The following is a 26,569-nucleotide window of genomic DNA, read 5'->3' as shown; positions in this document are numbered from 1 at the left end:
TTGTAACTTTTTCTTTCCAGAGCTTGCTGCTGAATTTATCTCAAAGCCACAAAACCTTGAAATTCTTGAAGGTGAAAAGGCTGAATTTGTTTGCACTATATCAAAGGAAAGCTTTGAGGTCCAGTGGAAGAGAGACGATAAGACACTTGAATCTGGAGATAAATATGACATCATTGCTGATGGCAAAAAGAGGATCCTCGTTGTGAAGGATGCCACCTTGCAAGACATGGGCACTTACGTGGTCATGGTTGGAGCCGCCAGAGCAGCTGCTCACTTAACAGTGATTGGTAAGTTTGTTCTGGCTCTTGGCTTTATTTATATTCATTTCCATCAGTTTTGTCCACCTATATACTATAAAGTGTCATTTGTTGCTTTCAGAAAAACTCAGGATCATAGTTCCTCTTAAGGACACTCGCGTGAAGGAACAACAAGAAGTTGTCTTCAACTGTGAGGTCAATACAGAAGGTGCAAAAGCCAAATGGTTCCGGAATGAGGAAGCCATTTTCGATAGTTCTAAATACATTCTTCTCCAAAAAGATTTGGTCTACACCCTCAGAATCAGAGATGCACGGTTAGATGACCAGGCCAACTACAGTGTGTCTTTGACCAATCACAGAGGCGAAAATGTTAAAAGTGCAGCCAATCTAATAGTAGAAGGTATGTCATATTCTATTACATTTGAGATACATTCTTAACTTCTAGGAAGAAAACAACTAAAAGCCACGTTACCTTTCTTCCTTTCCAACAGAGGAAGATCTTCGGATTATTGAACCTCTTAAAGATATTGAAACAATGGAAAAGAAGTCCGTGACTTTCTGGTGCAAAGTAAACCGTCTCAATGTAAAGCTGAAGTGGACTAAAAATGGTGAAGAAGTAGCTTTTGACAACCGTATATCATACAGAATCGATAAGTACAAGCACTCTCTGACTATTAAAGACTGTGGCTTCCCAGACGAAGGTGAATACATTGTCACGGCTGGCCAAGATCAATCTGTAGCTGAGCTTCTTATCATAGAAGCCCCAACGGAATTTGTGGAACACTTAGAAGATCAGACAGTCACCGAATTCGACGATGCTGTCTTCTCGTGCCAACTGTCCAGGGAAAAAGCTAATGTCAAATGGTACAGAAATGGCAGAGAAATCAAGGAAGGCAAAAAGTAAGCAGAAAATGTCTTATTGATTTTGCAGCTAACTTGAGCAATTTTGTGCTGATGATGCAAGCTAACCGTAATTCAATCTCTTCTTCAGATACAAATTTGAGAAAGATGGAAGCATACATAGACTCATTATTAAGGACTGCAGATTGGATGATGAGTGTGAATATGCTTGTGGGGTGGAAGACAGGAAGTCTCGAGCTAGACTCTTTGTGGAAGGTATGCATTAAGTAGAAATAATAATGATGGCAACATTAGCTGCTGGCTTTAAAATTGTTAACTGAACTGAAAACATGTGTAATTTACCTTCCTTTTCACTTTCAGAAATCCCTGTGGAGATCATCAGGCCTCCCCAAGATATTCTTGAAGCCCCTGGTGCTGATGTGATCTTTTTAGCTGAGCTCAACAAAGATAAAGTGGAAGTTCAATGGCTAAGGAACAACATGATTGTCGTCCAGGGTGACAAACACCAGATGATGAGTGAAGGAAAAATACACAGGCTACAGATTTGTGATATCAAGCCCCGTGACCAGGGTGAATACAGATTTGTTGCCAAAGATAAAGAGGCCAGAGCCAAGCTTGAGCTGGCAGGTAGGTACCTTTTAGTCTAACACAGCACCATGGCATCATAGATAATGTATAGATTTCAGATTTCACAATTATTTAGGGAGAAAATCTTCGTGAGAGCCTTTAATTTGTAGTTGGCTTTAGTCATGTTAATCATTCTAGTTTCCCCTACCACAAAGTGTCATCCAAAGTAAACGGAAATCTGTGGCATGCATTGTACCATGCCATACACTGGTACAACTCTTGGTTCATGGCTGGCGATTCATTACTTCCTAGAATTGATGATCCTTAGTTTTCCCAGCCCTAAAAACACCCCTCACTCTCCTACTTTCCAAACCTCTGCAGGTTTTTAAGCTCACTCTTTTCCTGATCCAAGATATCTTTACCTGTTGTCATTGTTTTTAAAAAGCCACCTCATCTATGTAAAAAACTTATCTTGTTTATTTTCAGCTACATATCAAAAATGTTATTATATTGATTCCTTTGCAAAAAAAAAGATACCTTATGATTTTATGCCAAACTCAACCTCTGTATTTCAGTCTGATGATTTCCAACAAATACAGAAAGAAAACAGTAGTAACAACTAAAAACAAACCTAGTGGTCTATGTTGTAAAGACTGTGGCATACTTCCAAGGTTATTCAGCTAGTGTTTCTGAACAAACGCATTTTAAGGAGGCCATGATGTAGTCGGATACAGTACATAGCTCATTCTACATTATAACATGTTATCATTCACATGTTATCTTTCTCTCCAGCTGCACCAAAAATCAAGACAGCTGATCAAGACCTTGTGGTGGATGCCGGCCAACCTCTGACCATGGTGGTACCTTATGATGCCTACCCCAAAGCAGAAGCTGAGTGGTTTAAAGAAAATGAGCCTCTTTCTTCAAAAACTGTCGATACTACAGCCGAGCAAACCTCTTTCAGAATTTTAGAAGCCAAGAAAGGAGACAGAGGAAGGTATAAAATTGTGCTTCAGAACAAACATGGAAAAGCAGAAGGATTTATCAATTTGCAAGTTATTGGTAAGCCCTTAGGTCACACAGACTTACTTGGCAAACCACAACTAAAAAGCATGATAAAACATTAAAAAACTCTTTCACCTGTGAATTTCAGATGTTCCTGGGCCAGTACGTAACTTAGAAGTGACAGAAACATTTGATGGAGAAGTGAGTCTTGCTTGGGAAGAACCATTAACCGATGGTGGAAGCAAAATCATCGGCTATGTTGTTGAAAGGCGTGACATCAGAAGGAAGACCTGGGTTCTGGCTACCGACCGTGCAGACAGTTGTGAGTTTACTGTCACGGGCCTGCAAAAAGGAGGAGTGGAGTACCTATTCCGTGTGAGTGCAAGAAATAGAGTTGGTACTGGTGAACCCGTAGAAACTGACAATCCTGTAGAAGCAAGGAGTAAATATGGTAAGCAGTTTTCAAGTAAATTACAAACTTGCTGATTCTCACTTTTACTTCCAAGATAATCCAAAACCTGTGTTTTCCTCCTCTGCAGATGTTCCAGGCCCTCCTTTGAATGTAGCCATCACAGATGTGAATAGATTTGGTGTCTCACTGACATGGGAGCCGCCGGAGTACGACGGAGGTGCTGAGATCACCAACTATGTCATTGAATTAAGAGACAAGAGTTCAATCAGGTGGGAGACTGCCATGACCGTAAGGGCTGAAGATCTGTCTGCTACTGTCACTGACGTGGTGGAAGGACAGGAATATAGTTTCCGTGTCAGAGCTCAAAACCGCATCGGAGTTGGAAAACCCAGTGCAGCCACGCCGTTCGTTAAAGTTGCTGATCCAATTGGTAAGCCCATCCCACAAAGAGGAAATGATTATTGTACGGGATCAAGAAATCAGGTCTATGAAGCATGGTAGTTAAAACTGAAAGTAATTAAAAGGGTATCCCAAGAGGAAAATTGGAACAAAATCACAGAATGCCTGATTGTACCTGCTTTTTTTTTTTTCAATGAATTTCATAGCTGTGATATTTTACTGAGGCTGGTAGGGTTGATTACAGCATCATCTTAATAAAATGCCCCTAAAGTTAAAAGTGTTGTCCAATTCTTCAATACCAGAGAGACCAAGTCCACCTGTGAATCTGAGCTCCTCCGATCAGACACAGTCCTCTGTTCAGCTCACATGGGAGCCTCCTTTGAAAGATGGGGGAAGCCCAATATTGGGCTACATCATTGAAAGATGTGAAGAGGGAAAAGATCACTGGATTCGTTGCAATATGAAACCAGTCCCTGAACTGACTTACAAGGTAGGGCAACTTTATGTAAACAGGTAGTCAGTGTCTGATCATGAGCCACAGTGTGTCAATGTTTTACACATATTCATTCATGCTTTCAGGTTACTGGATTACAAAAAGGAAATAAATATCTATACAGAGTATCTGCAGAAAATGCAGCTGGTGTGTCAGACCCATCTGAAATTCTTGGTCCTCTAACTGCTGATGATGCAGCAGGTACATGAATATTTTAAGTTTGGGAACAGCACATAAACTACGTGGGGGTCCCAGAGATGTAAATGTGGTACTGCAAACTCATTGATTTCTTTTTCTTCTTGGTAGTTGAGCCAACGATGGATTTAAGTGCATTTAAAGATGGTTTGGAAGTTATCATTCCAAATCCTATCAAGATCCTGGTTCCAAGTACTGGCTATCCAAGACCAACGGCAACATGGTCTTTTGGAGATAAAGTACTAGAAGCTGATGACCGTGTGAAAATTAAGACTTTATCTGCCTATGCTGAGCTTGTGATTTCTCCCAGTGAACGCCCGGACAAGGGCATTTATACATTGAAATTGGAAAATCGTGTGAAGGCAATTTCTGGGGAAATTGATGTCAATGTAATTGGTAAGAAGCTAATCTCTTGTTATCTAGGGTGATTTGGTAGTGTTGTGAATATCCTTTCAGAATACTAGTAATACTGACTGATGACTGCATTTTTTTTCAGCTCCCCCCAGTGCCCCCAAGGAACTGAAATTTGATGACATAACTAAGGACTCAGTACACTTGACTTGGGAACCACCCGATGATGATGGAGGAAGTCCATTAACTGGGTATCTCGTTGAAAAGCGAGAAGTCAGCCGAAAAATATGGACTAAAGTAAGTTTGAGCAGTGATTGAACAAATCCAGAAAAGAGAATGGAGGAAGTCTCAGAGAGCTGGGATGCCATGCAGGATTTATATGTGCTGTATCTTGTTAACTTGTACTTACTGAAAAACTGCCAAAACTTTTAGTGAATGAATGATTGCTTGAGAACCAGAGCTTCTGAGAGAATGGGAGGGTGCAAAGAGGGAAAAGTTAGAGGAAGATAGAGACATTCCACCCACTAGTTCACTCCAGAAATGGCTGCAGAGGCCAAGGCTGGGTCAAGCCAGTCTGAGAGCTTCTTCTGAGTCCCCCACATGTGTGACAGGGTTCCAAGTACTTAGGTTATCTTTCACTGCTTTTCCAGGGCCATTAGGCTGGGTCAGAAGTGGGGCAGTCAAAGCATGAACTGCTGCCCACATGGAATGCTGGTGTCACAGATAGTGGTTTAACATGCTGTACCACACCACTGGCCTCAAAACACACACACACACACACACACACACACACACACACACACACACACACACACACACACAATTAATGTCCTTGCTTTCCAAAATAGTTCAGTCAAGGTCTGGTATAACTGAACCGCTTTTATGAACCACAGGAAATTTTTAGTTAGTTTTGGATTTTAAAAATTTGCCAAAGCACTTATATTATGACATAATCTCATTTGCACATTTCCCTAGTATAATACTATTATAAGAATAATCTTTAGCGTGCAAAACAACATTCATTTGAATTCTTGCTCATGGTAAAAAAAAATCCTTCTAATTGGGCAAAAGGTTTTTGGGAAATAATTAATTACTGGTCTGTATTTGTTTCAGGTGATGGACAATGTAACTGACCTAGAATTCACAGTTCCTGACCTTGTTCAAGGAAAAGAGTATTTGTTTAAAGTCTGTGCCCGTAACAAGTGTGGACCTGGAGACCCTGCCTATGTTGACGAACCTGTGAATATGTCAGCACCTGCGAGTGAGTACCTTCTTCACGATTGCTGACCTGGCTTCATGATGAATAGTTCGGCTTGTAGACCTGCAGTGGGTGCTATGGGGGACAGCAGGGGTTGCATTATAACGATACCATAGGTGTCCTGTGTGAGGCTGACTGTCTCCTTAAAATGTTACAGCGGTACCTGACCCTCCGGAGAATGTCAAATGGAGAGACAGAACAGCCAAGAGCATCTTCCTAACATGGGATCCACCAAAATATGATGGTGGTTCACGCATCAAAGGATATATAGTTGAAAAATGCCCACGTGGTTCAGATAAATGGGTCGCCTGTGGAGAACCTGTGGCAGACACAAAGTAGGTTCTCCACTTACTAGTTTATCACAAGAGTAAATATTTACCCCCTACCCCTGCTGCACTAAAATGAGCTATGTCAGTGATATTTTAAAATATTGACTTTTTAATTTTTATAATTGTTCCACGTATCTTGTTTCTGAAAGGTGCTGAGAGTATCTCTAGATCAACTCCTTTTGGTCTGGTTTATCTAGTTTTGATGGGTTTGGTTTGTTTTGTTGGGTCTTGTCTTGTTTTTATTTTGTTTTTGTTTTTAGTTAACAGAATCAAAGCATCCCACATTTCAATTAAAGACTATGCAGTTGGGAATGATTGGAATGAGTCTGATTGCTCCACAGAGGAACCACTTATCTACATAACAGTAAAACATCTCCTTTTTTTCCCCGACAGAATGGAAGTGACAGGTCTTGAGGAAGGCAAATGGTATGCTTACCGTGTGAAGGCCCTGAACCGGCAGGGGGCTAGCTTGCCAAGCAAGCCCACAGATGAAATCCAGGCTGTGGACACACAGGGTACTTATTTTTTGCTTTTCTCTATTCTGTCAGGCCTCCGACTTTAATTCTGCTTGAGTTTGTTAATAGTATAAATCATATTTTCTTATTCAGAGGCCCCAGAAATTTTCCTCGATGTGAAACTCCTGGCTGGCATCACCGTAAAAGCGGGAACAAAGATTGAGCTCCCTGCCACTGTCACTGGAAAACCCGAACCGAAAATCACCTGGACAAAAGCAGATATGCTCCTGAAGCAGGACAACAGAATCACCATTGAAAACGTTCCTAAAAAGTCCACAGTCACTATTACAGATAGCAAGAGAAGTGACACCGGCACGTACATCATCGAGGCTGTGAATACCTGTGGCCGGGCTACAGCTGTGGTGGAAGTGAACGTCTTAGGTAAGGGAGGCTCTGGTTTAGAAAACAAGAAACACCCTAATTTCAGTTACTTTCTTGAATTTAAAAAAATGACAAAAAAGAAAAAAACTCATACCTGTCTTCTCTGTATATGTAATGTAGATAAACCAGGACCACCAGCAGCTTTTGACATCACAGAGGTGACCAATGAGTCATGCCTTCTAACATGGAACCCACCACGGGATGATGGCGGGTCTAAGATCACAAACTATGTCGTGGAAAGAAGGGCCACAGACAGTGAAGTATGGCACAAGCTCTCCTCAACGGTCAAGGATACAAACTTCAAAGCAACCAAATTAACACCTAATAAAGAATACATCTTCCGAGTGGCTGCAGAAAACATGTATGGTGTTGGCGAGCCTGTCCAGGCTGCTCCAATAACAGCTAAATATCAATTTGGTGAGTTACTCAACCAGTTAGTGGGGGAAAAAGTTTGCATCAAACTTGCACTTAGATGTTATGCTTACATATAGAACATACCTTAATGTATCTCCTCATTTTATTTGTAGATCCACCTGGGCCTCCAACGCGCTTAGAACCATCTGATATCACCAAAGATGCAGTAACTCTCACGTGGTGTGAGCCAGATGATGATGGTGGCAGCCCAATCACTGGGTACTGGGTGGAAAGGCTAGATCCTGACACTGATAAATGGGTTCGATGCAATAAGATGCCAGTAAAGGACACAACATTCAGGTATGCCCCAAACCTCCCACATAAGACTAAGTTTCAATTTTCACTCTTTTTTCCTCTTAACTATACAAAATATATAAAGTTCTCAAAAATAACTTAAATTCTCTACCACAATTATTTCAATAATGTAAATTATATTCAGGAACACTTTTCTTGATATACTCTAAAATACTAGCTTTCCAGGAGTTTCAAAGTGTTTGGTCCTCCAGAATATTATGACACTGCTTGTTTCCATTGATGTTATAATTAGATTGAAATGTTTGATAACATCTAAAGAATGTGACAATTAAAAAGCAATGTAAAATTTATATTGATATATCTTCTGTTTAAATTCCAAGTGACTTCTTCACAATATATACGTAGACCTTTTCTATGTAAAATGAAGATTGCTACTTCTTACCATAATGTTATACACACACTTTCTTCCTAATACAGAGTGAAAGGTCTCACCAATAAGAAAAAATACAGATTCCGTGTGTTGGCTGAAAATCTGGCTGGACCTGGAAAACCAAGTAGATCAACTGAACCAATATTAATAAAGGATCCCATAGGTATGATTTGCATAATTTGAGGTGATTATTTTCAATGTTATCCTAGCTCCTTTTTGACAGACAGAAAAAAACAATTTTATTGTCTTCCAGATCCTCCATGGCCTCCTGGAAAACCAACTGTGAAAGATATAGGCAAAACATCATTAGTATTGAACTGGACAAAACCAGAACATGATGGAGGGGCCAAAATTGAGTCTTATGTCATTGAGATGCTAAAGACTGGTACAGAAGACTGGGTTAGAGTGGCTGAAGGCGTTCCCACCACTCAGCACTTGCTTCCTGGGCTCATGGAAGGGCAGGAATACTCATTCCGAGTGAGAGCTGTGAACAAGGCTGGAGAGAGTGAACCAAGTGAACCCAGTGACCCTGTGCTTTGCCGAGAGAAGCTTTGTAAGTTGCTTTTGATGTCTGTGGCATATAACGTCTTCTGCTATCAGAAAAACTAAAATATGAAAAACTGATGACCATCAATTCTCCCTTGCTATATTCTTACTGACTACCAGAATATCCCATGAATGCTGAATATTGAACAATAAAAACCTGAATGCTTTTTTTCCGTTCTCTCTGATCAGATCCTCCATCACCACCTCGCTGGCTTGAAGTGATCAACATTACCAAAAATACAGCAGACCTAAAATGGACAGTTCCTGAGAAAGATGGCGGGTCCCCCATCACCAACTACATTGTGGAAAAGAGAGATGTGAGGCGAAAAGGCTGGCAGACAGTAGACACCACTGTCAAGGACACCAAGTGCACAGTGACCCCTCTGACCGAAGGTTCTTTATATGTGTTCCGAGTTGCTGCAGAAAATGCTATTGGACAAAGTGACTACACTGAAATTGAAGACTCTGTCCTGGCTAAAGACACCTTTAGTATGTTCTTTAACCTAGTCTTTGCAACAACATTTGTATAGTGTTATTCCTTCCTTGCATTTTTTTCCTAACCATTTATTCTTTCACTTTCAGCCACGCCTGGACCACCCTATGCTCTGACAGTGGTTGATGTGACAAAACGCCATGTTGACCTAAAATGGGAGCCACCTAAAAATGATGGTGGAAGACCAATACAGAGGTAGAATTTCAATTCATTTGTAAATAACCCATGCTAGGTTACACATTCCTAAGTTTGTTATTTATTTACTAATACTAATGAAATGTTCTGTGTTTTAATAGATATATCATTGAGAAAAAAGAAAAGTTAGGTACCCGTTGGGTAAAAGCTGGCAAGACCTCGGGACCTGACTGTCACTTCAGAGTAACTGATGTGATTGAAGGAACAGAAGTACAGTTTCAGGTGAGAGCAGAAAATGAAGCTGGAGTTGGCCACCCAAGTGAACCCACGGAAATCCTAACAATCGAGGATCCAACAAGTAAGCACCAGTGATTCTATAGATGATGTTACCTAGAGTTTGATGATGAGACCAGAGATATGAATGTTCTACTCTTTATTCAGGTCCTCCTTCACCTCCACTTGACCTACATGTAACCGATGCTGGGAGAAATCACATTGCCATTGCTTGGAAGCCTCCAGAGAAAAATGGTGGAAGCCCTATCATAGGCTACCATGTTGAAATGTGTCCAGTAGGCACAGAGAAATGGATGCGAGTGAATTCTCGCCCAATCAAAGATCTAAAATTCAAGGTTGAAGAGGGTGTTGTTCCAGACAAAGAGTATGTTTTGAGAGTGAGAGCTGTCAATGCTGTTGGTGTCAGTGAACCATCAGAAATCTCCGAAAATGTGGTTGCCAAAGACCCAGACTGTAAGCATATACCTTATCTTCTGTATTTCCTGAAACAGCCTTGATCTGTGCATTGCATTTTGACATACTCATCTTTTTTTCTATTTTGAACTATAACTTACAGGCAAACCAACCATTGATCTGGAGACTCATGACATTGTTGTTATTGAAGGTGAAAAGTTAAGCATTCCTGTTCCCTTCAGAGCTGTCCCAGTTCCAACTGTTGTTTGGCATAAAGATGGCAAAGAAGTTAAAGCAAGTGATAGATTAACCATGAAGAGTGATCACGTCTCTGCACACCTTGAAGTGCCCAAGAGCGTCCATGCAGATGCTGGAGTTTACACTATTACAGTGGAGAATAAGCTTGGCTCAGCCACTGCTTCAATCAATGTCAAAGTCATAGGTAATAATTGCTTAATGAAACAACAGACATTCCTCACATATTGGAGAAATTAATCGACATTGAAGTCTTAGTATAAATGGCTTCATAAATTTACCATGTATAGATTGTCTTATCAGGTTATTTCTTTTTATGTGAGAAGTAAAACAATTTTGAAGAGATGAAATTGCTAATAGCACTCCAATTAGGCTAATTTATTCCACTTTTGATTATCTGCCTATGCAATATTAATTTAAATAAGATGTGTAGCATACTCAATGTATAAATGGTTAATGTTTGTTTAATTGTGGAACTTCACATTTTTCTTAAGGTTCTCATCCAGAAGTAGCCATATTTTCTACTGCTTCCATGGTGTTTGGAAACTGAGGCTCCACTTTTACTGGGCACAGAGTTTCTCAGGATACTATTAATATTTAAACTTTGAACACCCTGGATGTTAAATGCCTTATAGTAGGAAGAATTTCCGGCACATTAAAGACTACTCTACCCAAAATGCAAATTGACCCACTTAGAGATAATGAAATATTAAAATGTTAATTTTCAGGATTACAGTATTAATGATCAATTTTATTTATAATAGGCCTACCTGGACCATGCAAAGATATTAAAGCAAGTGATATAACCAAGAATTCTTGTAAGTTAACATGGGAGCCTCCAGAATATGATGGTGGCAGCCCAATCCTTCATTATGTCCTGGAACGCAGAGAAGCTGGAAGGAGGACATACATACCAGTCATGTCTGGTGAGAACAAGCTCTCTTGGACTGTAAAGGATCTCATTCCAAATGGTGAATACTTCTTCCGGGTCAAAGCTGTAAACAAGATTGGAGGAGGCGAATATATTGAACTGAAAAATCCAGTCATTGCTCAAGATCCAAAGCGTAAGTTTGAGCATAGATGCGCCTTGTCTCAGAATTAAGATTAAGAATTCTTAATCATTAGAATGAAGGCTGTTTTCCCAGTATTAACATGGTTTCTTTATCTTGTTCTTCAGAGCCTCCTGATCCACCTGTAGATGTTGAGGTGCATAATCCTACAGCTAAGGCAATGACTATTACATGGAAGCCTCCTTTGTATGATGGAGGAAGCAAAATAATGGGTTATATCATAGAGAAGATTGCTAAGGGAGAAGAGAGGTGGAAAAGATGCAATGAGCACTTGGTACCAATCCTGACCTACACAGCAAAAGGACTTGAAGAGGGAAAGGAGTACCAATTCCGTGTACGAGCAGAGAATGCTGCTGGTATTGGTGAACCTTCTCGGGCCACACCTCCAACCAAAGCTGTAGATCCTATTGGTAGGTGTTAGTTTGCAAGGTTGCCACTTTGCCACTGTTAAATGAATAGGAAAAATGCTGTGCCAAATATTTTAACCCAAACTTAAAACAATTATCATTTTTATTATTATAGACGCTCCAAAAGTCATTCTGAGAACAAGCCTAGAAGTGAAACGAGGTGATGAAATAGCACTTGATGCAACTATTTCTGGATCACCATACCCAACTATTACATGGATAAAAGATGAAAATGTTATTATACCAGAAGAAATCAAGAAGCGAGCAGCACCTATGGTTAGGAAGAAGAAGGGTGAAGATCAAGAAGAAGAACCCTTTGTCCTGCCTCTGACAGAGCGATTGAGTATCAACAATAGTAAACAAGGAGAATCTCAGCTCCGGGTTCGAGATTCAATCCGACCTGACCATGGTTTATATATGATCAAAGCTGAAAATGACCATGGTATTGCAAAAGCACCTTGCACTGTCATTGTGCTAGGTAAGTAGTTAAAACTATATTTTCCAGTGCAAAAGTCTATAAGAATTTTGGTTAAATGTAAGGAATTTGGAGGAGAATTAAAGGAAGTGGGAAATAAGTAGAGAATAACATGGGTTTCTGCCATATAGCTAGATTTTTTAAAGTAACTGAATATAACTTGCAGAAGCTAATGTGACCCAAAGATACACAGATGTAGGGAAAAGAAACCCTACATGAAGGAGCATGCTGACATTAACATTTTTTCATAGCAACCATACTATGCAAATTTTTAATCACTATTTTCTTTTGGAATTTCAGATACCCCAGGACCACCAATCAACTTTGTATTTGAAGATATTAGAAAAACTTCAGTCCTCTGTAAATGGGAACCACCCCTTGATGATGGTGGCAGTGAAATCATAAACTATACTTTGGAAAAGAAAGACAAGACAAAACCTGACTCAGATTGGATTGTTATCACTTCAACACTTAGACACTGCAAATATTCAGTGACAAAACTGATTGAGGGAAAAGAATACCTCTTCCGTGTAAGAGCTGAAAATAGATTTGGGCCTGGACCACCATGTGTTTCAAAGCCACTTACAGCTAAAGATCCATTTGGTAAGGTTCTTTAACGTCTGTTTTTACCATATACTTTGGCATAAACTTAAACATGGTTAGTGAAGCTGAGTTTTTATCCATGTTAGAAAATTAATTCATATATGTTATTTTTTACCAGAACCACCTGATGCACCCGATAAACCCATTGTGGAAGATGTTACCAGCAATAGTATGCTAGTGAAATGGAATGAACCAAAAGATAATGGAAGCCCAATCTTGGGTTACTGGCTTGAAAAACGTGAGGTTAACAGCACACATTGGTCTCGGGTCAACAAAAGCCTTCTGAATTCTTTGAAAGCTAATGTAGATGGCCTATTGGAGGGACTCACCTATGTCTTCAGAGTTTGTGCCGAAAATGCAGCAGGACCGGGAAAGTTCAGTCCACCTTCAGATCCTAAAACAGCACGTGATCCAATCTGTAAGTGATTTGTTATGAGAAAGTGGGTTGAAGTTAACTACTATGATTTTTTTTAAAAAAACATCAGTGAGTTTGATTTTTGTGTCTGCATTCACTCTAGCTCCACCTGGGCCACCTGTTCCAAGAGTCACAGATACAAGCTCAACAACCATTGAATTAGAATGGGAGCCTCCAGCTTTCAATGGTGGGGGGGAAATTGTTGGCTACTTTGTTGATAAGCAGTTGGTTGGTACAAATGAATGGTCACGCTGCACAGAGAAGATGATCAAAGTTCGTCAGTTCACCGTCAAAGAAATCCGAGAGGGTGCTGATTACAAACTCCGAGTGAGTGCGGTCAATGCTGCCGGGGAAGGACCACCTGGAGAAACAGGACCTGTTACTGTGGCTGAACCACAAGGTACTTGAAAGCCATTTGTATAAAATGTATGGATTTTTTTTTCTATATGTGGCCATTTTTTCCATCTTTTTTCGGCTAATGAATGACTGTTCTCAACAGAACCTCCAACTGTGGAACTGGATGTTTCTGTCAAGGGTGGAATACAAATAATGGCCGGGAAGACTCTTAGAATTCCAGCCGTGGTCACAGGCCGTCCCGTGCCTACAAGAGTATGGACTATAGAAGAAGGAGAGCTGGATAAAGAGCGTGTTGTCATAGAGAATGTTGGAACCAAATCTGAACTAATTATTAAGAGTGCACTGAGGAAAGATCATGGCAGATATGTAATTACAGCTACTAACAGCTGTGGTTCCAAATTTGCAGCAGCCAGGGTAGAAGTTTTTGGTAAGGAATGCTGCCTGGCTTTTTCACAGGATTTTTCCAAGTGATACTATCTTATTATACTGACTTATTGTTTTGCTTTGCAGATGTTCCTGGTCCAGTGCTTGATTTAAAACCTGTTGTAACAAACAGGAAAATGTGTCTGCTTAACTGGTCAGATCCAGCTGATGATGGAGGAAGTGAAATCACAGGATTTATTATCGAAAGAAAAGATGCCAAGATGCACACTTGGAGACAACCCATAGAGACAGAAAGGTCTAAATGTGATATCACGGGTCTCCTTGAGGGCCAAGAATATAAATTCCGAGTTATTGCCAAGAACAAGTTTGGCTGTGGTCCTCCTGTAGAGATAGGACCAATTCTTGCAGTTGATCCACTAGGTAAAGAAGGTTTTCTTTATTTTTGCAATAGTCTGGTTTGCTTCTGATTACTTATTAATTTGCTGAGTTTCAAGTCTTCAAATTTCTAACTGTCTTAAGATGTATAACTAGAGTATAAAAAGTAACATATGCAGGCAGTAGCAACTCTATGAAGATTGCCTCTGGCTACATTAATCATGTATGATTTTGTGTATGACAAACTCATATCTACCAGGACTTGGTAATAACGTAGAAAGAAAATATAAGTAGGAGATATTTTCAATAGAATACACTGGAGTAATTTTTTAATTACCACTATTAATAAGGAGACTTTACTGTTTTTCTAAGAGATTGCAGGACAGGTAATTTCCTTAAGATAAGTGACTTAGCCTCCCTCTCTGCTCAAGAAATCCCCATACCTGAAGACTTACTAGGTTCAAAACTAGCAAGAGCCACCACTCAGAAAAACAAACCAGAGGAAATCTCTCAGAAACCACTGGGAGCCACTAACATGGTACTCTCTTGATACTGCATGTAGCTTCCAAGTAAAAAGTGTATCATAGCATTGGAGGTATAGAAAACAGTGGAGTCCAGCATCCTATTGTCGAGATAGATTTAACAGTTTGAGACTCTTTCTTATATAGGAATTGAGATGCATACTGCAATGTGTCTTCATTTTCTAGTATGCTGGTCTCCATTATACCATTCCTCTAGGTTATGTAGGTATATAGGTGTTTACGTATGTATCTGTTGATCTTGTATGTTCCATGAAGATTGCCTTATATCAGTAAGAACATGATATTTGTCCTTTGGGGATAGGCTTATTAAACTAGTGTTTATTTCACTCTTGTCCTTTTAATTTGCCCCTGGTTAAAAAGGTCCTCCAACATCTCCGGAGAGGCTGACATATACAGAAAGGACCAAGTCTACAATCACACTTGACTGGAAAGAGCCCCGCAGCGATGGTGGCAGTCCCATCCAAGGCTATATCATTGAAAAGCGACGTCATGACAAACCTGACTTTGAAAGAGTAAACAAGAGGCTCTGCCCAACCACATCTTTTCTGGTTGAAGATCTTGATGAACACCAAATGTATGAGTTCCGTGTCAAAGCTGTCAATGGAATTGGTGAAAGTGAACCATCCTTGCCTCTTAATGTAGTCATACAAGATGATGAAGGTAGCAAATCTTATTTTAATAATAATTTGGATGTTATCTTATCCTATTAGTTGAGAAAGCATCCTTATATTGTTGTTATTTTTTTTCTTTTTCCTTCTCTTTGCAGTTCCTCCAACTATTAAGTTGCGTCTGACCGTTCGAGGAGACACTATCAAAGTTAAGGCCGGAGAACCTGTGAACATCCCTGCAGATGTGACAGGTCTTCCAATGCCCAAGATTGAATGGTCCAAGAATGAAACAGTGATTGAAAAGCCTACAGATGCTCTTCAGATAACCAAGGAAGAAGTCTCCCGAAGTGAAGCTAAGACTGAACTGAGCATTCCCAAAGCAACCCGGGCAGACAAAGGCACTTACACCATTACAGCTTCCAATCGCCTCGGCTCAGTGTTCCGAAATGTTCATGTGGAAGTATATGGTAAGGAACTTGCTCTCTCATCTCAAAAAGAAATGCAATGTTTAACAATTGCCTTCTCAATATCTACTCTTGGCTCCTTTCCAGATCGCCCATCCCCACCAAGAAATCTCGCTGTTACTGACATAAAAGCTGAATCTTGCTACTTAACATGGGATGCCCCCTTGGATAATGGTGGCAGTGAAATCACCCATTATGTCATTGACAAACGTGATGCAAGTAGGAAAAAATCAGAATGGGAGGAAGTCACCAACACTGCTGTAGAGAGGAGATACGGGGTAAACTCTTCTAAGTATTTTACTACCTATATTAAAAGGATATGACTCTGATTTAAAGCCATATTTTATAACCTTGGAATTTAAGGAGTAGCTCAAATTAACACTCCAAAAAGCAATTATTTTGTTGGTGTAGTATTTATACCATGCCTGTAAGGCCACTTAGCAAAAACTCATTATACAACTTTTCTGTGAGAAAAACTAGGTACAATATGTTTGTGTATCCTTATTTCATGAATTTGTCCTCTTCTTTGCTTTCCCCATCTTTTGTTTATATGCTTATTTCTTCTCCTACTCATGCCTTCTATAGCAACTTAAGCTTTAAAATGAGTGAAAGTCAACATAAGTATATTCTCAGACATTTCTACTCATCTAATTTCTAGATCTGGAAACTTATCCCCAATGGTCAATATGAGTTCCGAGTCAGGGCAGTGAATAAATATGGAACCAGTGATGAGTGCAAATCAGAGAAAGTGGTCATTCAAGATCCTTATCGCCTTCCTGGACCTCCAGGAAAACCAAAAGTCTTGGAGCGCACCAAGGGGTCAATGCTGGTGAGCTGGACTCCTCCGCTGGACAATGGTGGTTCTCCAATTACTGGCTACTGGCTAGAGAAAAGAGAGGAAGGAGGCACCTACTGGTCTCGGGTTAGCCGAGCACCAATAACCAAAGGAGGATTGAAAGGCGTGGAATTCAATGTTCCACGTTTGATTGAAGGTGTGAAATACCAGTTCAGAGCCATGGCAATAAATGCTGCTGGAATTGGCCCTCCTAGTGAACCATCAGATCCAGCCATTGCCGGAGATCCCATATGTAAGTATACTCCGATTTCTGGACCTCATTTCTAAAGGCCAAAGTTACTAAATGCAGTTAAATTTCTCATCTTTTTCTTGGTCAGGTTATTTTACTTACAAAAGTAAAAAGACGCATGCTCACATAGGTTGTCAGACTAAATACATATGTATGAGTACATACTCATATTTATGAGTGAATATATATATAAAATTGTAACCTAATATTTTGTAGTAAAGAGCTGGACTACAAGTTTTTGTTCCAATCCTGTAAATAATTTCTGTCTCATTACAAACTATGAAATCATGCCTATTCCTACCCCTCCAGTCAGATACACTAGTAGGAACTGAACAACCAAAAACAAAAAAACAAAAAAGTTTTTAGCTTTCTCAATAGTTTTTATTGAGCAAAGGTACATGGCACTTAGGTACAGCCTATGAGGTCAAGTAAAAGAACAGTCTTCTGTTACAGCTAGGGAGAGATTGGCTCAAAAATTTACATCCGTACCCTTAATAATAATTACATTTGTGACAGGATTTGATTCTCAATAGAGAACTATTTGTTTAAAAGATCAAAATATTCTCAGTTGTTAAATGGAGCATATATACATGTTAAATGTACACATATATGTATATATGATTAAATATTAATTTAACAAATTAGTATTAAACATGTGCTATGTATAAGGTTCTGTCCTAAGCACTAGAGGGAGAATGCTATGATCTAAAAGGCAAATGGGGCAAAAGAATGTCTAATTTTAAAGCTGTCTCAGAAGCAAAGTACTGTGTGATTCCTGCTGGTCATTGTATACACTGATCCTGCCTCTATAAAGTATTAAGATTTGTTTCTGTGGAAAAGATAACTAGCTAATGATGAAATCATTTTTAATTATGGTAGTGTAATTTATCACAGTATAAAAAGTCTTCAGAAAAAAATATCGGAGAATCTCTTCAGAGGGATTTCAACTGTAAAACAGCTTTTCAGCACTCAGTGGATTAGAATGTGACTTTATATATAGAAAATGAGTAATATTTCTGGTTAGTTTGCTTTCTTTTTGCACTAATGCTAAAGGTTAATGGACTATTTTATCTATTTTTCTTCTCTAGAAGGGAATTTATTCCCTTTTAGTATTCCTATTTTCACAGATTAAAATAATGTGATTATAACAAGATTGTTAAAATATATTTATAAATATATGCTAAATATTTTATATCCATGTTTATTAATTTTCTGTTAATTTGCCTTAATATGTTTATAATTTATTAATATTTATATTTGATATTTCTGTTAAGATTTAAATCATGTTAATCATGCTAATATTTCATGAATATATGCAAAATATCTAAATATAGCTGATATGGCTGAAATATATTTGCATATATGAGTATAAAGAATATATATACATATATATGTATATCATTCCATTGCCATTAAATTTAAATTTTTTCTTATTAGATCCACCTGGGCCACCTTCTTGCCCAGAAGTAAAAGATAAAACAAAGTCTAGCATCTCGCTGGCCTGGAAGCCTCCAGCCAAGGATGGTGGCAGCCCAATCAAAGGATATATTGTAGAAATGCAAGAAGAAGGCACAACTGACTGGAAGAGTGTCAACGAGCCAGACAAACTTCTAACTACCTGTGAATGTGTAGTGCCCAATCTCAAAGAACTCAGGAAGTACAGGTTCAGAGTCAAAGCGGTTAACGAAGCTGGGGAATCTGAGCCAAGCGATACAACTGGGGAAATCCCTGCCACTGATATTCAAGGTACAAGCCCTCCTTCCTCTTTGCCTTACAATGAAATTTAATCAGTTCCACATACTGAACATCCATTGGTTTGGGTGGGTGTTTTTTTTTTCTAATGTGACCTTAATCCTATTCTATAATGTCTGGCATTACAGAGGTACCAGAGGTCTTCATTGACATTGGTGCACAGGACTGCCTGGTTTGTAAAGCTGGTTCACAGATTAGGATTCCTGCTGTCATCAAGGGACGCCCAACACCAAAATCATCATGGGAGTTTGATGGAAAGGCAAAGAAGGCAATGAAGGTAAGAAGGTTCTAGTTCTCCTGTGTCTCCCAATGAATCATTGTTGGGAGTATTTCCATTACAACTGTCCTCTTTTCCAATAGGATGGAGTTCATGATATACCTGAAGATGCACAGGTAAGAAACAATAATATTGAAATTATCCAGAATGGTTGACCTCAATGCTAATAATATTTTCTTCAATGGGTATCTATATTTTTTTATGCACAGCTGGAGACTGCTGAAAACTCATCAGTAATTATTATTCCGGAGTGCAAACGAGCTCATACAGGCAAATACAGCATCACAGCCAAGAACAAAGCAGGACAAAAGACTGCAAATTGCAGAGTTAAAGTCATGGGTAAGAAGAGTTTTAAAGTTGCTCTAGAATAAGAGGAAATTCTTTTTAAGCATCTAAGGAACATTGGTAATATTGTGATTTGCCACCAACAGATGCACCCGGTCCACCCAAAGATCTGAAAGTCAGTGACATCACGAGGGGCAGCTGCAGACTTTCATGGAAGATGCCAGATGATGATGGGGGAGACAGAATCAAAGGCTATGTCATTGAAAAGAAGACAATAGATGGAAAAGCTTGGACAAAAGTCAATCCAAACTGCGGAAGCACTTCATTCGTGGTACCTGACCTCATCTCCGAACAACAGTACTTCTTCCGTGTGCGGGCTGAAAACCGTTTTGGTATTGGCCCACCTGTGGAAACCATCCAGAGAACCACAGCTAGAGATCCAATATGTAAGTCTTCAAGTCGGCATTTAAATATCTGCTCAAAACAGAAAGATCTTGTAAATGATAATTAATACTTCCTTTTACTATTTTTAAAGATCCTCCTGACCCTCCAATTAAACTCAAGATTGGCCTGATAACAAAGAACACAGTACACCTGTCTTGGAAACCACCGAAAAATGATGGGGGCTCCCCTGTCACTCACTATCTTGTTGAGTGTCTTGCCTGGGACCCTACCGGGACTAAGAAAGAAGCCTGGAGACAATGCAACAGGCGCGATGTGGAAGAACTGGAATTTACTGTTGAAGATCTCACAGAGGGTGGAGAGTATGAATTCAGAGTGAAAGCTGTCAATGCTGCCGGAGTCAGCAAGCCTTCAGAAACTGTAGGCCCTGTGATCGTCAAAGACCAGACATGTAAGTACCAATGTGCAGCCAGAGAATGCCCTCCTTGTGGCCGCCCCTGTAGATATCCAATACTCCTCAAGAATCAAGAAACTGTACCTGTCCATCACGATCCTATCCTGTGAGCTGAGTGTAGACATGGACACGTTACTCAGTCATTTATTCCACTCCCAAGGATTTAGTGTATTTCCTTACATGTCACCTTTTCCGCACGGGAAGCTGTTTTCATCAGAAGTAGAAAAATTCCTCTGCTTGGTGCCCTAAAGGGGCAAAAAGTAACCATTTGCTTAGCAACTGCCAAAATCTGAACATGTGAGTTTGTTTCCCTGAGAAAAGAGTGTATTCATTTTAGCTAATAAAAATACATGTACAATGTGGTAATGATTGTTCTAATTATCATTACCATTGCCACAACTATATATTTGTTTACTTTTCTCCTCCATGGTTAAGAGGGCTTCCCTCTTCATGTTCCTATACTGGATTTGTGAACAATTGAAAATTGTTTTGCCTCTACATTTGCAGTTTTATTTCTTGAAAGGGAAAATCAGAGTGAACACTGTGATTCCTTCATAACTCTGCATAAATATTAAAGGAAATATGACAGAACTCTCAATTTTTCACTCTGTTCTACCCTCTTCTCAGAATATTCATATGAATGCTGACACCAGATAAGAGGGGGATAATAACTGATATATTGATACATGTAAATCCAATAAAGGATGGTGAATGCATGTATCTGCTCCCCAAAACAGCACAGACAGACCTGTTCTTTTATATTAGGCAGGGTTGGTCTAACTGTTGCAGATTCAAATAGCTTTATGGAACTGTGAATTCTATTTCCTGTCCTTTAGTGTTTCTTGCTTCTAATGACAACTTTTTAAAAAAAAAATTAATCTAGGCCCTCCATCCATTGAACTCAAAGAATTCATGGAAGTTGAAGAAGGAACTGATGTGAACATTGTGGCCAAGGTTAAAGGTGTGCCTTTCCCAACACTCACCTGGTTCAAAGCTCCTCCAAAGAAACCCGACAACAAAGAACCTGTTACCTACGACACCCATGTCAACAAACTGGTGGTGGATGACACGTGCACGCTAGTTATTCCACAGTCTCGCAGGAGTGACACAGCTTTATATACCATCACAGCTGTAAATAATCTGGGAACAGCATCAAAGGAGATGAGACTGAATGTTCTCGGTAAAAGATTGCATGCATTGGGAAAAACAATGAGGTTTTTCTGTTGTTCCTAAATAGTGTTTGGCTTTAAAATCATCTGACTAATAAAGTGTTCTGGCTTTTTTTTTTTAACTCACTGTAGGTCGTCCTGGCCCTCCAGAGGGTCCTATAAAGTTTGAATCAATTTCAGCAGATCAAATGACCATATCTTGGCTTCCACCTAAAGATGACGGTGGGTCTAAGATTACAAACTATGTCATCGAGAAGAGAGAAGCTAACAGGAAGACATGGGTGCGTGTTTCCAGTGAGCCCAAAGAGTGCATGTACACAATTCCCAAATTGCTAGAGGGTCATGAATATGTATTCAGAATCATGGCTCAGAACAAATATGGCATCGGAGAGCCTCTTGACAGTCAACCTGAAACAGCAAGAAATCTCTTCTGTAAGTAGGACAACATTTTCATGACCATAGCCAATTCTCATCTGGGTCTTTGAACTTCTTACAAATCACTGTGGGGTGTTATTTTGTCACAGCTGTCCCTGGAGCACCAGATAAGCCAACAGTCAGCAGTGTGACTCGTAACTCTATGACTGTTAACTGGGAAGAACCAGAATACGATGGAGGTTCTCCTGTGACTGGATACTGGCTAGAAATGAAAGATACCACTTCAAAGAGATGGAAGAGAGTTAACCGAGATCCTATCAAAGCCATGACTTTGGGTGTTTCTTATAAAGTGACTGGTCTGATTGAAGGTTCAGACTACCAGTTCCGGGTATATGCAATCAACGCTGCTGGTGTGGGACCAGCAAGTCTGCCATCAGACCCAGTGACCGCTAGAGATCCAGTTGGTAAGCTTTGAGCCATTTCTTCGCTTTTTGAGTCTCATTTTCCAACACTATGCTTGGTAAGTCAAGGATACTAATTTATCCTGGATCTTTCCAGCTCCTCCTGGTCCTCCGTTCCCCAAGGTGACGGATTGGACTAAATCATCTGTAGATCTGGAATGGTCTCCACCACTGAAAGATGGTGGGTCCAAGATCACTGGATATATCGTTGAATACAAAGAAGAAGGGAAAGAAGAATGGGAGAAGGTAGGTAACACTGTGTGATAACGAAATACACTGAGTGCACTCAAAATGTCACTGTCTCCATCCAGGTAACTTTTACCTGTATTTGGTAGCTCAAAATATCAAAGCGACATCATCATAACTAATGACACAAAAATCTATTCACATGGTTGAGTTTTTAAAATTAGATATTTAATATTAATTTATCTTTTGGTTATAAAGCCCAAAAAGGTGGAGTGCCTGCAAACAGTATTTTTTTCCCAACAATTTGACAATAACTTAAAAGCATAATTCTTGGTAAATTATTCTAGTCATTGTCTATTAGAATAATATCTGATCCTTAAAACCTGAACTGGCAACAATTTTCCTGGAAAAAGTAGTTAAATAGGCTGCTTGTTATGCTTTAGAAAGCTACCAAAGCAGGAAACTGCAAGGACTGTCTTGGTGATGGCACAGTGATGATTTCTCTCCACCCCACTCCAGGGCAAAGACAAGGAAGTAAGAGGGACGAAACTTGTTGTGACAGGACTAAAAGAAGGGGCTTTGTATAAATTCAGAGTTAGAGCCATCAACATTGCCGGCGTTGGTGAGCCTGGAGAAGCCACAGACATTATTGAAATGAAGGACAGAATTGGTAATTATTACTTCCTCCTGTTATTTCATCCGTACTCAGGGTCCAGGCTGAAAAGTGGAAATGAAATGTATAATTTCCAACTGTTTTCCAGTGTCACCTGACCTTCAGCTGGACGCCAGTGTCAGAGATAGAATTGTAGTCCATGCTGGAGGGGTGATCCGAATCATCGCCTACGTCTCTGGGAAGCCTCCTCCAACTGTCACCTGGAACATGAATGAAAGAGCGTTACCCCAGGAAGCCACGATCGAGACCACAGCCATCAGCTCCTCCATGGTCATCAAGAACTGCCAGAGGAGCCACCAAGGCGTCTATTCTCTTCTTGCCAAAAATGCTGGGGGAGAAAGAAGGAAGACAATCATTGTTGATGTGTTAGGTAAATGCTTTCAGTGTGTCCATGCCGTTTTTTATCTTTTCTTCATGCAAGTTTTTTAAACCAGCCCTTTCTATTATACTTATGACAAAGCCATAGTGTAATAAAAAAAAAAAAAACTTTGTTGCAAACATTCTGGAAAAAGAAAAAGGAAAAAATCACCCACAATCCTTGAATGATATTTAGAATTTTTTACAGTTTCTTCCTTTTTCTCCTATGCATATTCCTTATGAATGTGTTTCTATATATAGTTTTATATCCTGTGTTTTATATAACATGTCACCACCAGTATCTTCTGTGTTGTTATGGTTTCCTAAAATATATTTACTTGCAAATGTACATAAATGCTTAATAATTTGCTGGAGATAGTTCCACATTGTTGGACTTTCTCCTCATAATATTCATAACAATTCAAAAACCCCTTAGAGAGTTTCAGTATTCCATTTGAAGCATCGTATTTGGTAGTCCATACTGTGTTTTTAGTTGCTAAGTAAAGTGTTGAACTCTGCTTCAAAGGCAAATGGAAATGCTAGATTAAAAGAAAAGAATATATTTGGCCAAAAAAAAGGGAGATTTATGCACAGTTCATATTATCCATGAACTTTTCATGCTTTTCCTTGGCTGCTGAGACCAGTGATCCGCTCAGCAAAGGAAACCCTCACACTTCTGCTCTATGCATGTCTCTAGGCACAGCCGTACTGCAAACAGCCAGTTCTCCATTGGGCACATGCGTAGTTAACAAAAAATGTTGTAAGGAAATGAAGTTAATAAGCACAAATCCTAAAGGCTTTTAGGTTATTCTCAAACTCCTAAACACCCTTTTCCCTAACAGTCACTACTTTAATTGGTTTACTTAATAACTTCTCTCTTCTTTGAAATCATTTGAAAATTGTGGGCCTCCTGTGCTACTGACTGATTAGCTGGCCAACTAAGGGGTGGGGAAGGAGAAAGTCACTCCTTCCTTCTCCACCTTGGAAAGTAAACTGGACACAAAACATGGCCTGGCTACTCTTCAGCCCTCTCCTGTGTCCCTCTGCGCGCCTTCTAGCAGCTCTGCCCTGTCTGACCCAAAAGTTCCTTCTATACAGTGATTGGATTCTCCCTTCAGCTTCTACTGAAACAGTGCCCATCCATAACTGTCGGGAATGGTTAGCACTTTTAAACATGGCTAAAAACAGAGAGCAGAGGAAGGACCAATTCAATTGCTAAATACAAATCCTCATTTTCTTCATAATGACATTGTTTTTTCTCCTTAAGAACAGAATGTAGCAAACATTGACTGTTACAGTTCTTCACAAAGTGGCTTGTCCTCTTGCCCTCCTCCTTCCAGATGTGCCAGGACCTGTTGGAATACCCTTCCTCTCTGACAACCTAACCAATGACTCCTGCAAGCTGACATGGTTTTCTCCAGAAGATGATGGAGGCTCTCCGATCACCAACTACGTCATTGAAAAGCGGGAGGCTGACCGCCGGGCATGGACCCCGGTGACATACACAGTGACTCGGCAAAATGCCACCGTCCAGGGTCTCATTGAGGGAAAAGCCTACTTCTTCCGAATTGCAGCTGAGAATAGCATCGGCATGGGCCCATTTGTTGAGACACCCACTGCACTTGTCATCAGAGATCCCATCAGTAAGTAGAATGGTTGGGAAAGGGATTAAGAATATATGCAGCTTACCAAAATCTTTTCTTGCATGCTAAATGAGTTTTAAAATTTTCTCACTTAATGGCATGAACTGAAGCTGAATTATTTTCCCAACTGTAAAATTTCCAGTGCTGGGAGACATTTCCAAATTACTTACCCTTGATAAACCTCTTTTTATGGTATTTTAAATTTATTTACAAATCGTTTCTTTTTATTCAATGTATTTTCAATGGTAACAGAAAAATGTTATTGAAAAATACAATTGCCCCTGTTAAGTTTGTCTTTAGATTATGCAGGTGTTGAAGAGCGCCCTCTGCTGTTGTTTTTACTTACTACAGTAAAACCCGATTTAAATTTCTTTATGATCTAAATGTAATGAAAAGGTTTTAATCATTTGCAGATGAGCCAGAATGCTGCAAACAGATGCAAAAGCTTATCAAACTCTGCTGTCTGGATTACCATAGGCTCAAATTCTTTCTTTGTTTTGTTTTGGGGTGTTTTAATTTTTTATTATTTTCCATGAGACAATTTTGTAGGTATACAGATTCCCAATATACCTTCCCTTCCCCCTCCCCATTTTCCACGACCACCAATATGTCCCTGTATCATATTACTACAATAGCATAGTGCTTTAGCAACAGTCACAAGTCCAACATTCTACTGTTTAAATGTATCATGGCATTGTAGCTATAGGCAATGCCAAAAAATCTAGTGTCACATTTCTAAATCTTCTAAATGTGTAATGCACTCAACTTTTAATAGATAAAATAATTCACTCCCCAAAGGAAATATTAATTCTTTTAAAAAAAACTTTTTAGTGTAATTTTAATGCTTTTAATCAAATGATCGTCAACAAACATAAGGATAAAAGCTCAAATTTGCCTACTTGAATTTGTAACAAACACAATCAAATGAAGAAACAAGAACACTACAGAAAGTATAATTCAAAAGGCAACATTAAAAATATCTGTATACCGAATAATATGTCATTGTCATATTACACACATATAGTAACTTACTTATTTGAGAGGAAAAGTGGCATTTGTTTTTCTGTATCTGGTTATTTCATATTTGTGACAGATAGCCAAATTCCATTCTTTCTATGCCTGAGTAATGGAAATATTAATTCTTAACATGACACTTTTCCCACTTTAATCATACTTGCAGCTGTTCCAGAGCGCCCTGAAGACCTGGAAGTCAAAGAAGTCACTAAAGACAGTGTAACTCTGACTTGGAATCCTCCCAAATATGATGGTGGATCAGAAATTATTAACTATGTACTAGAAAGCCGGCTTATTGGAACTGAGAAGTTCCATAAAGTTACAAGTGATAACTTGCTTAGCAGAAAATACACCATTAAAGGCTTAAAAGAAGGTGACACCTATGAATACCGTGTCAGCGCCGTCAATATTGTGGGACAAGGAAAACCATCTTTTTGTACCAAGCCAATCACTTGTAAAGATGAGCTGGGTATGTACTGCCTACAGCTTATGCTTTGA

General features: G+C 39.4%; 1 protein-coding gene across 5 annotated transcripts in view; it reads left to right on the top strand.

Annotated features, from left to right (window-relative positions):
• TTN (titin) overlaps positions 1 to 26,569 on the top strand; it is a 262,852-nt gene that overhangs the window by 168,096 nt on the left and 68,187 nt on the right. For all 5 annotated transcript variants that reach the window (XM_040971803.1, XM_040971802.1, XM_040971801.1 and 2 more), the window contains 51 exons: positions 21 to 287; positions 379 to 657; positions 749 to 1,157; positions 1,249 to 1,373; positions 1,479 to 1,745; positions 2,478 to 2,747; positions 2,839 to 3,141; positions 3,230 to 3,532; positions 3,804 to 3,991; positions 4,081 to 4,195; positions 4,301 to 4,585; positions 4,686 to 4,837; positions 5,654 to 5,801; positions 5,956 to 6,133; positions 6,521 to 6,642; positions 6,736 to 7,023; positions 7,144 to 7,440; positions 7,551 to 7,737; positions 8,170 to 8,285; positions 8,376 to 8,675; positions 8,858 to 9,157; positions 9,251 to 9,356; positions 9,458 to 9,654; positions 9,738 to 10,043; positions 10,147 to 10,425; positions 11,003 to 11,302; positions 11,416 to 11,718; positions 11,831 to 12,193; positions 12,491 to 12,793; positions 12,912 to 13,211; positions 13,312 to 13,608; positions 13,708 to 13,992; positions 14,076 to 14,369; positions 15,227 to 15,526; positions 15,633 to 15,941; positions 16,026 to 16,216; positions 16,597 to 17,026; positions 18,461 to 18,769; positions 18,904 to 19,052; positions 19,136 to 19,168; positions 19,262 to 19,391; positions 19,484 to 19,783; positions 19,873 to 20,190; positions 21,077 to 21,373; positions 21,495 to 21,794; positions 21,887 to 22,201; positions 22,296 to 22,444; positions 22,904 to 23,054; positions 23,146 to 23,427; positions 24,755 to 25,057; positions 26,238 to 26,540. In XM_040971803.1, coding sequence (XP_040827737.1) covers positions 21 to 287; positions 379 to 657; positions 749 to 1,157; positions 1,249 to 1,373; positions 1,479 to 1,745; positions 2,478 to 2,747; positions 2,839 to 3,141; positions 3,230 to 3,532; positions 3,804 to 3,991; positions 4,081 to 4,195; positions 4,301 to 4,585; positions 4,686 to 4,837; positions 5,654 to 5,801; positions 5,956 to 6,133; positions 6,521 to 6,642; positions 6,736 to 7,023; positions 7,144 to 7,440; positions 7,551 to 7,737; positions 8,170 to 8,285; positions 8,376 to 8,675; positions 8,858 to 9,157; positions 9,251 to 9,356; positions 9,458 to 9,654; positions 9,738 to 10,043; positions 10,147 to 10,425; positions 11,003 to 11,302; positions 11,416 to 11,718; positions 11,831 to 12,193; positions 12,491 to 12,793; positions 12,912 to 13,211; positions 13,312 to 13,608; positions 13,708 to 13,992; positions 14,076 to 14,369; positions 15,227 to 15,526; positions 15,633 to 15,941; positions 16,026 to 16,216; positions 16,597 to 17,026; positions 18,461 to 18,769; positions 18,904 to 19,052; positions 19,136 to 19,168; positions 19,262 to 19,391; positions 19,484 to 19,783; positions 19,873 to 20,190; positions 21,077 to 21,373; positions 21,495 to 21,794; positions 21,887 to 22,201; positions 22,296 to 22,444; positions 22,904 to 23,054; positions 23,146 to 23,427; positions 24,755 to 25,057; positions 26,238 to 26,540 — 12,801 coding nt within the window. The remainder of the gene's footprint in view (positions 1 to 20; positions 288 to 378; positions 658 to 748; positions 1,158 to 1,248; positions 1,374 to 1,478; positions 1,746 to 2,477; positions 2,748 to 2,838; positions 3,142 to 3,229; positions 3,533 to 3,803; positions 3,992 to 4,080; positions 4,196 to 4,300; positions 4,586 to 4,685; positions 4,838 to 5,653; positions 5,802 to 5,955; positions 6,134 to 6,520; positions 6,643 to 6,735; positions 7,024 to 7,143; positions 7,441 to 7,550; positions 7,738 to 8,169; positions 8,286 to 8,375; positions 8,676 to 8,857; positions 9,158 to 9,250; positions 9,357 to 9,457; positions 9,655 to 9,737; positions 10,044 to 10,146; positions 10,426 to 11,002; positions 11,303 to 11,415; positions 11,719 to 11,830; positions 12,194 to 12,490; positions 12,794 to 12,911; positions 13,212 to 13,311; positions 13,609 to 13,707; positions 13,993 to 14,075; positions 14,370 to 15,226; positions 15,527 to 15,632; positions 15,942 to 16,025; positions 16,217 to 16,596; positions 17,027 to 18,460; positions 18,770 to 18,903; positions 19,053 to 19,135; positions 19,169 to 19,261; positions 19,392 to 19,483; positions 19,784 to 19,872; positions 20,191 to 21,076; positions 21,374 to 21,494; positions 21,795 to 21,886; positions 22,202 to 22,295; positions 22,445 to 22,903; positions 23,055 to 23,145; positions 23,428 to 24,754; positions 25,058 to 26,237; positions 26,541 to 26,569) is intronic.

This window comes from Ochotona curzoniae, unplaced genomic scaffold (genome assembly GCF_017591425.1).
Source record: "Ochotona curzoniae isolate NIBS_2020 unplaced genomic scaffold, NIBS_Ocur_1.0 contig_2210, whole genome shotgun sequence".
Classification (NCBI taxonomy): Eukaryota; Metazoa; Chordata; class Mammalia; order Lagomorpha; family Ochotonidae; genus Ochotona; species Ochotona curzoniae.
This window is presented reverse-complemented; position numbering and strand designations above follow the sequence as displayed.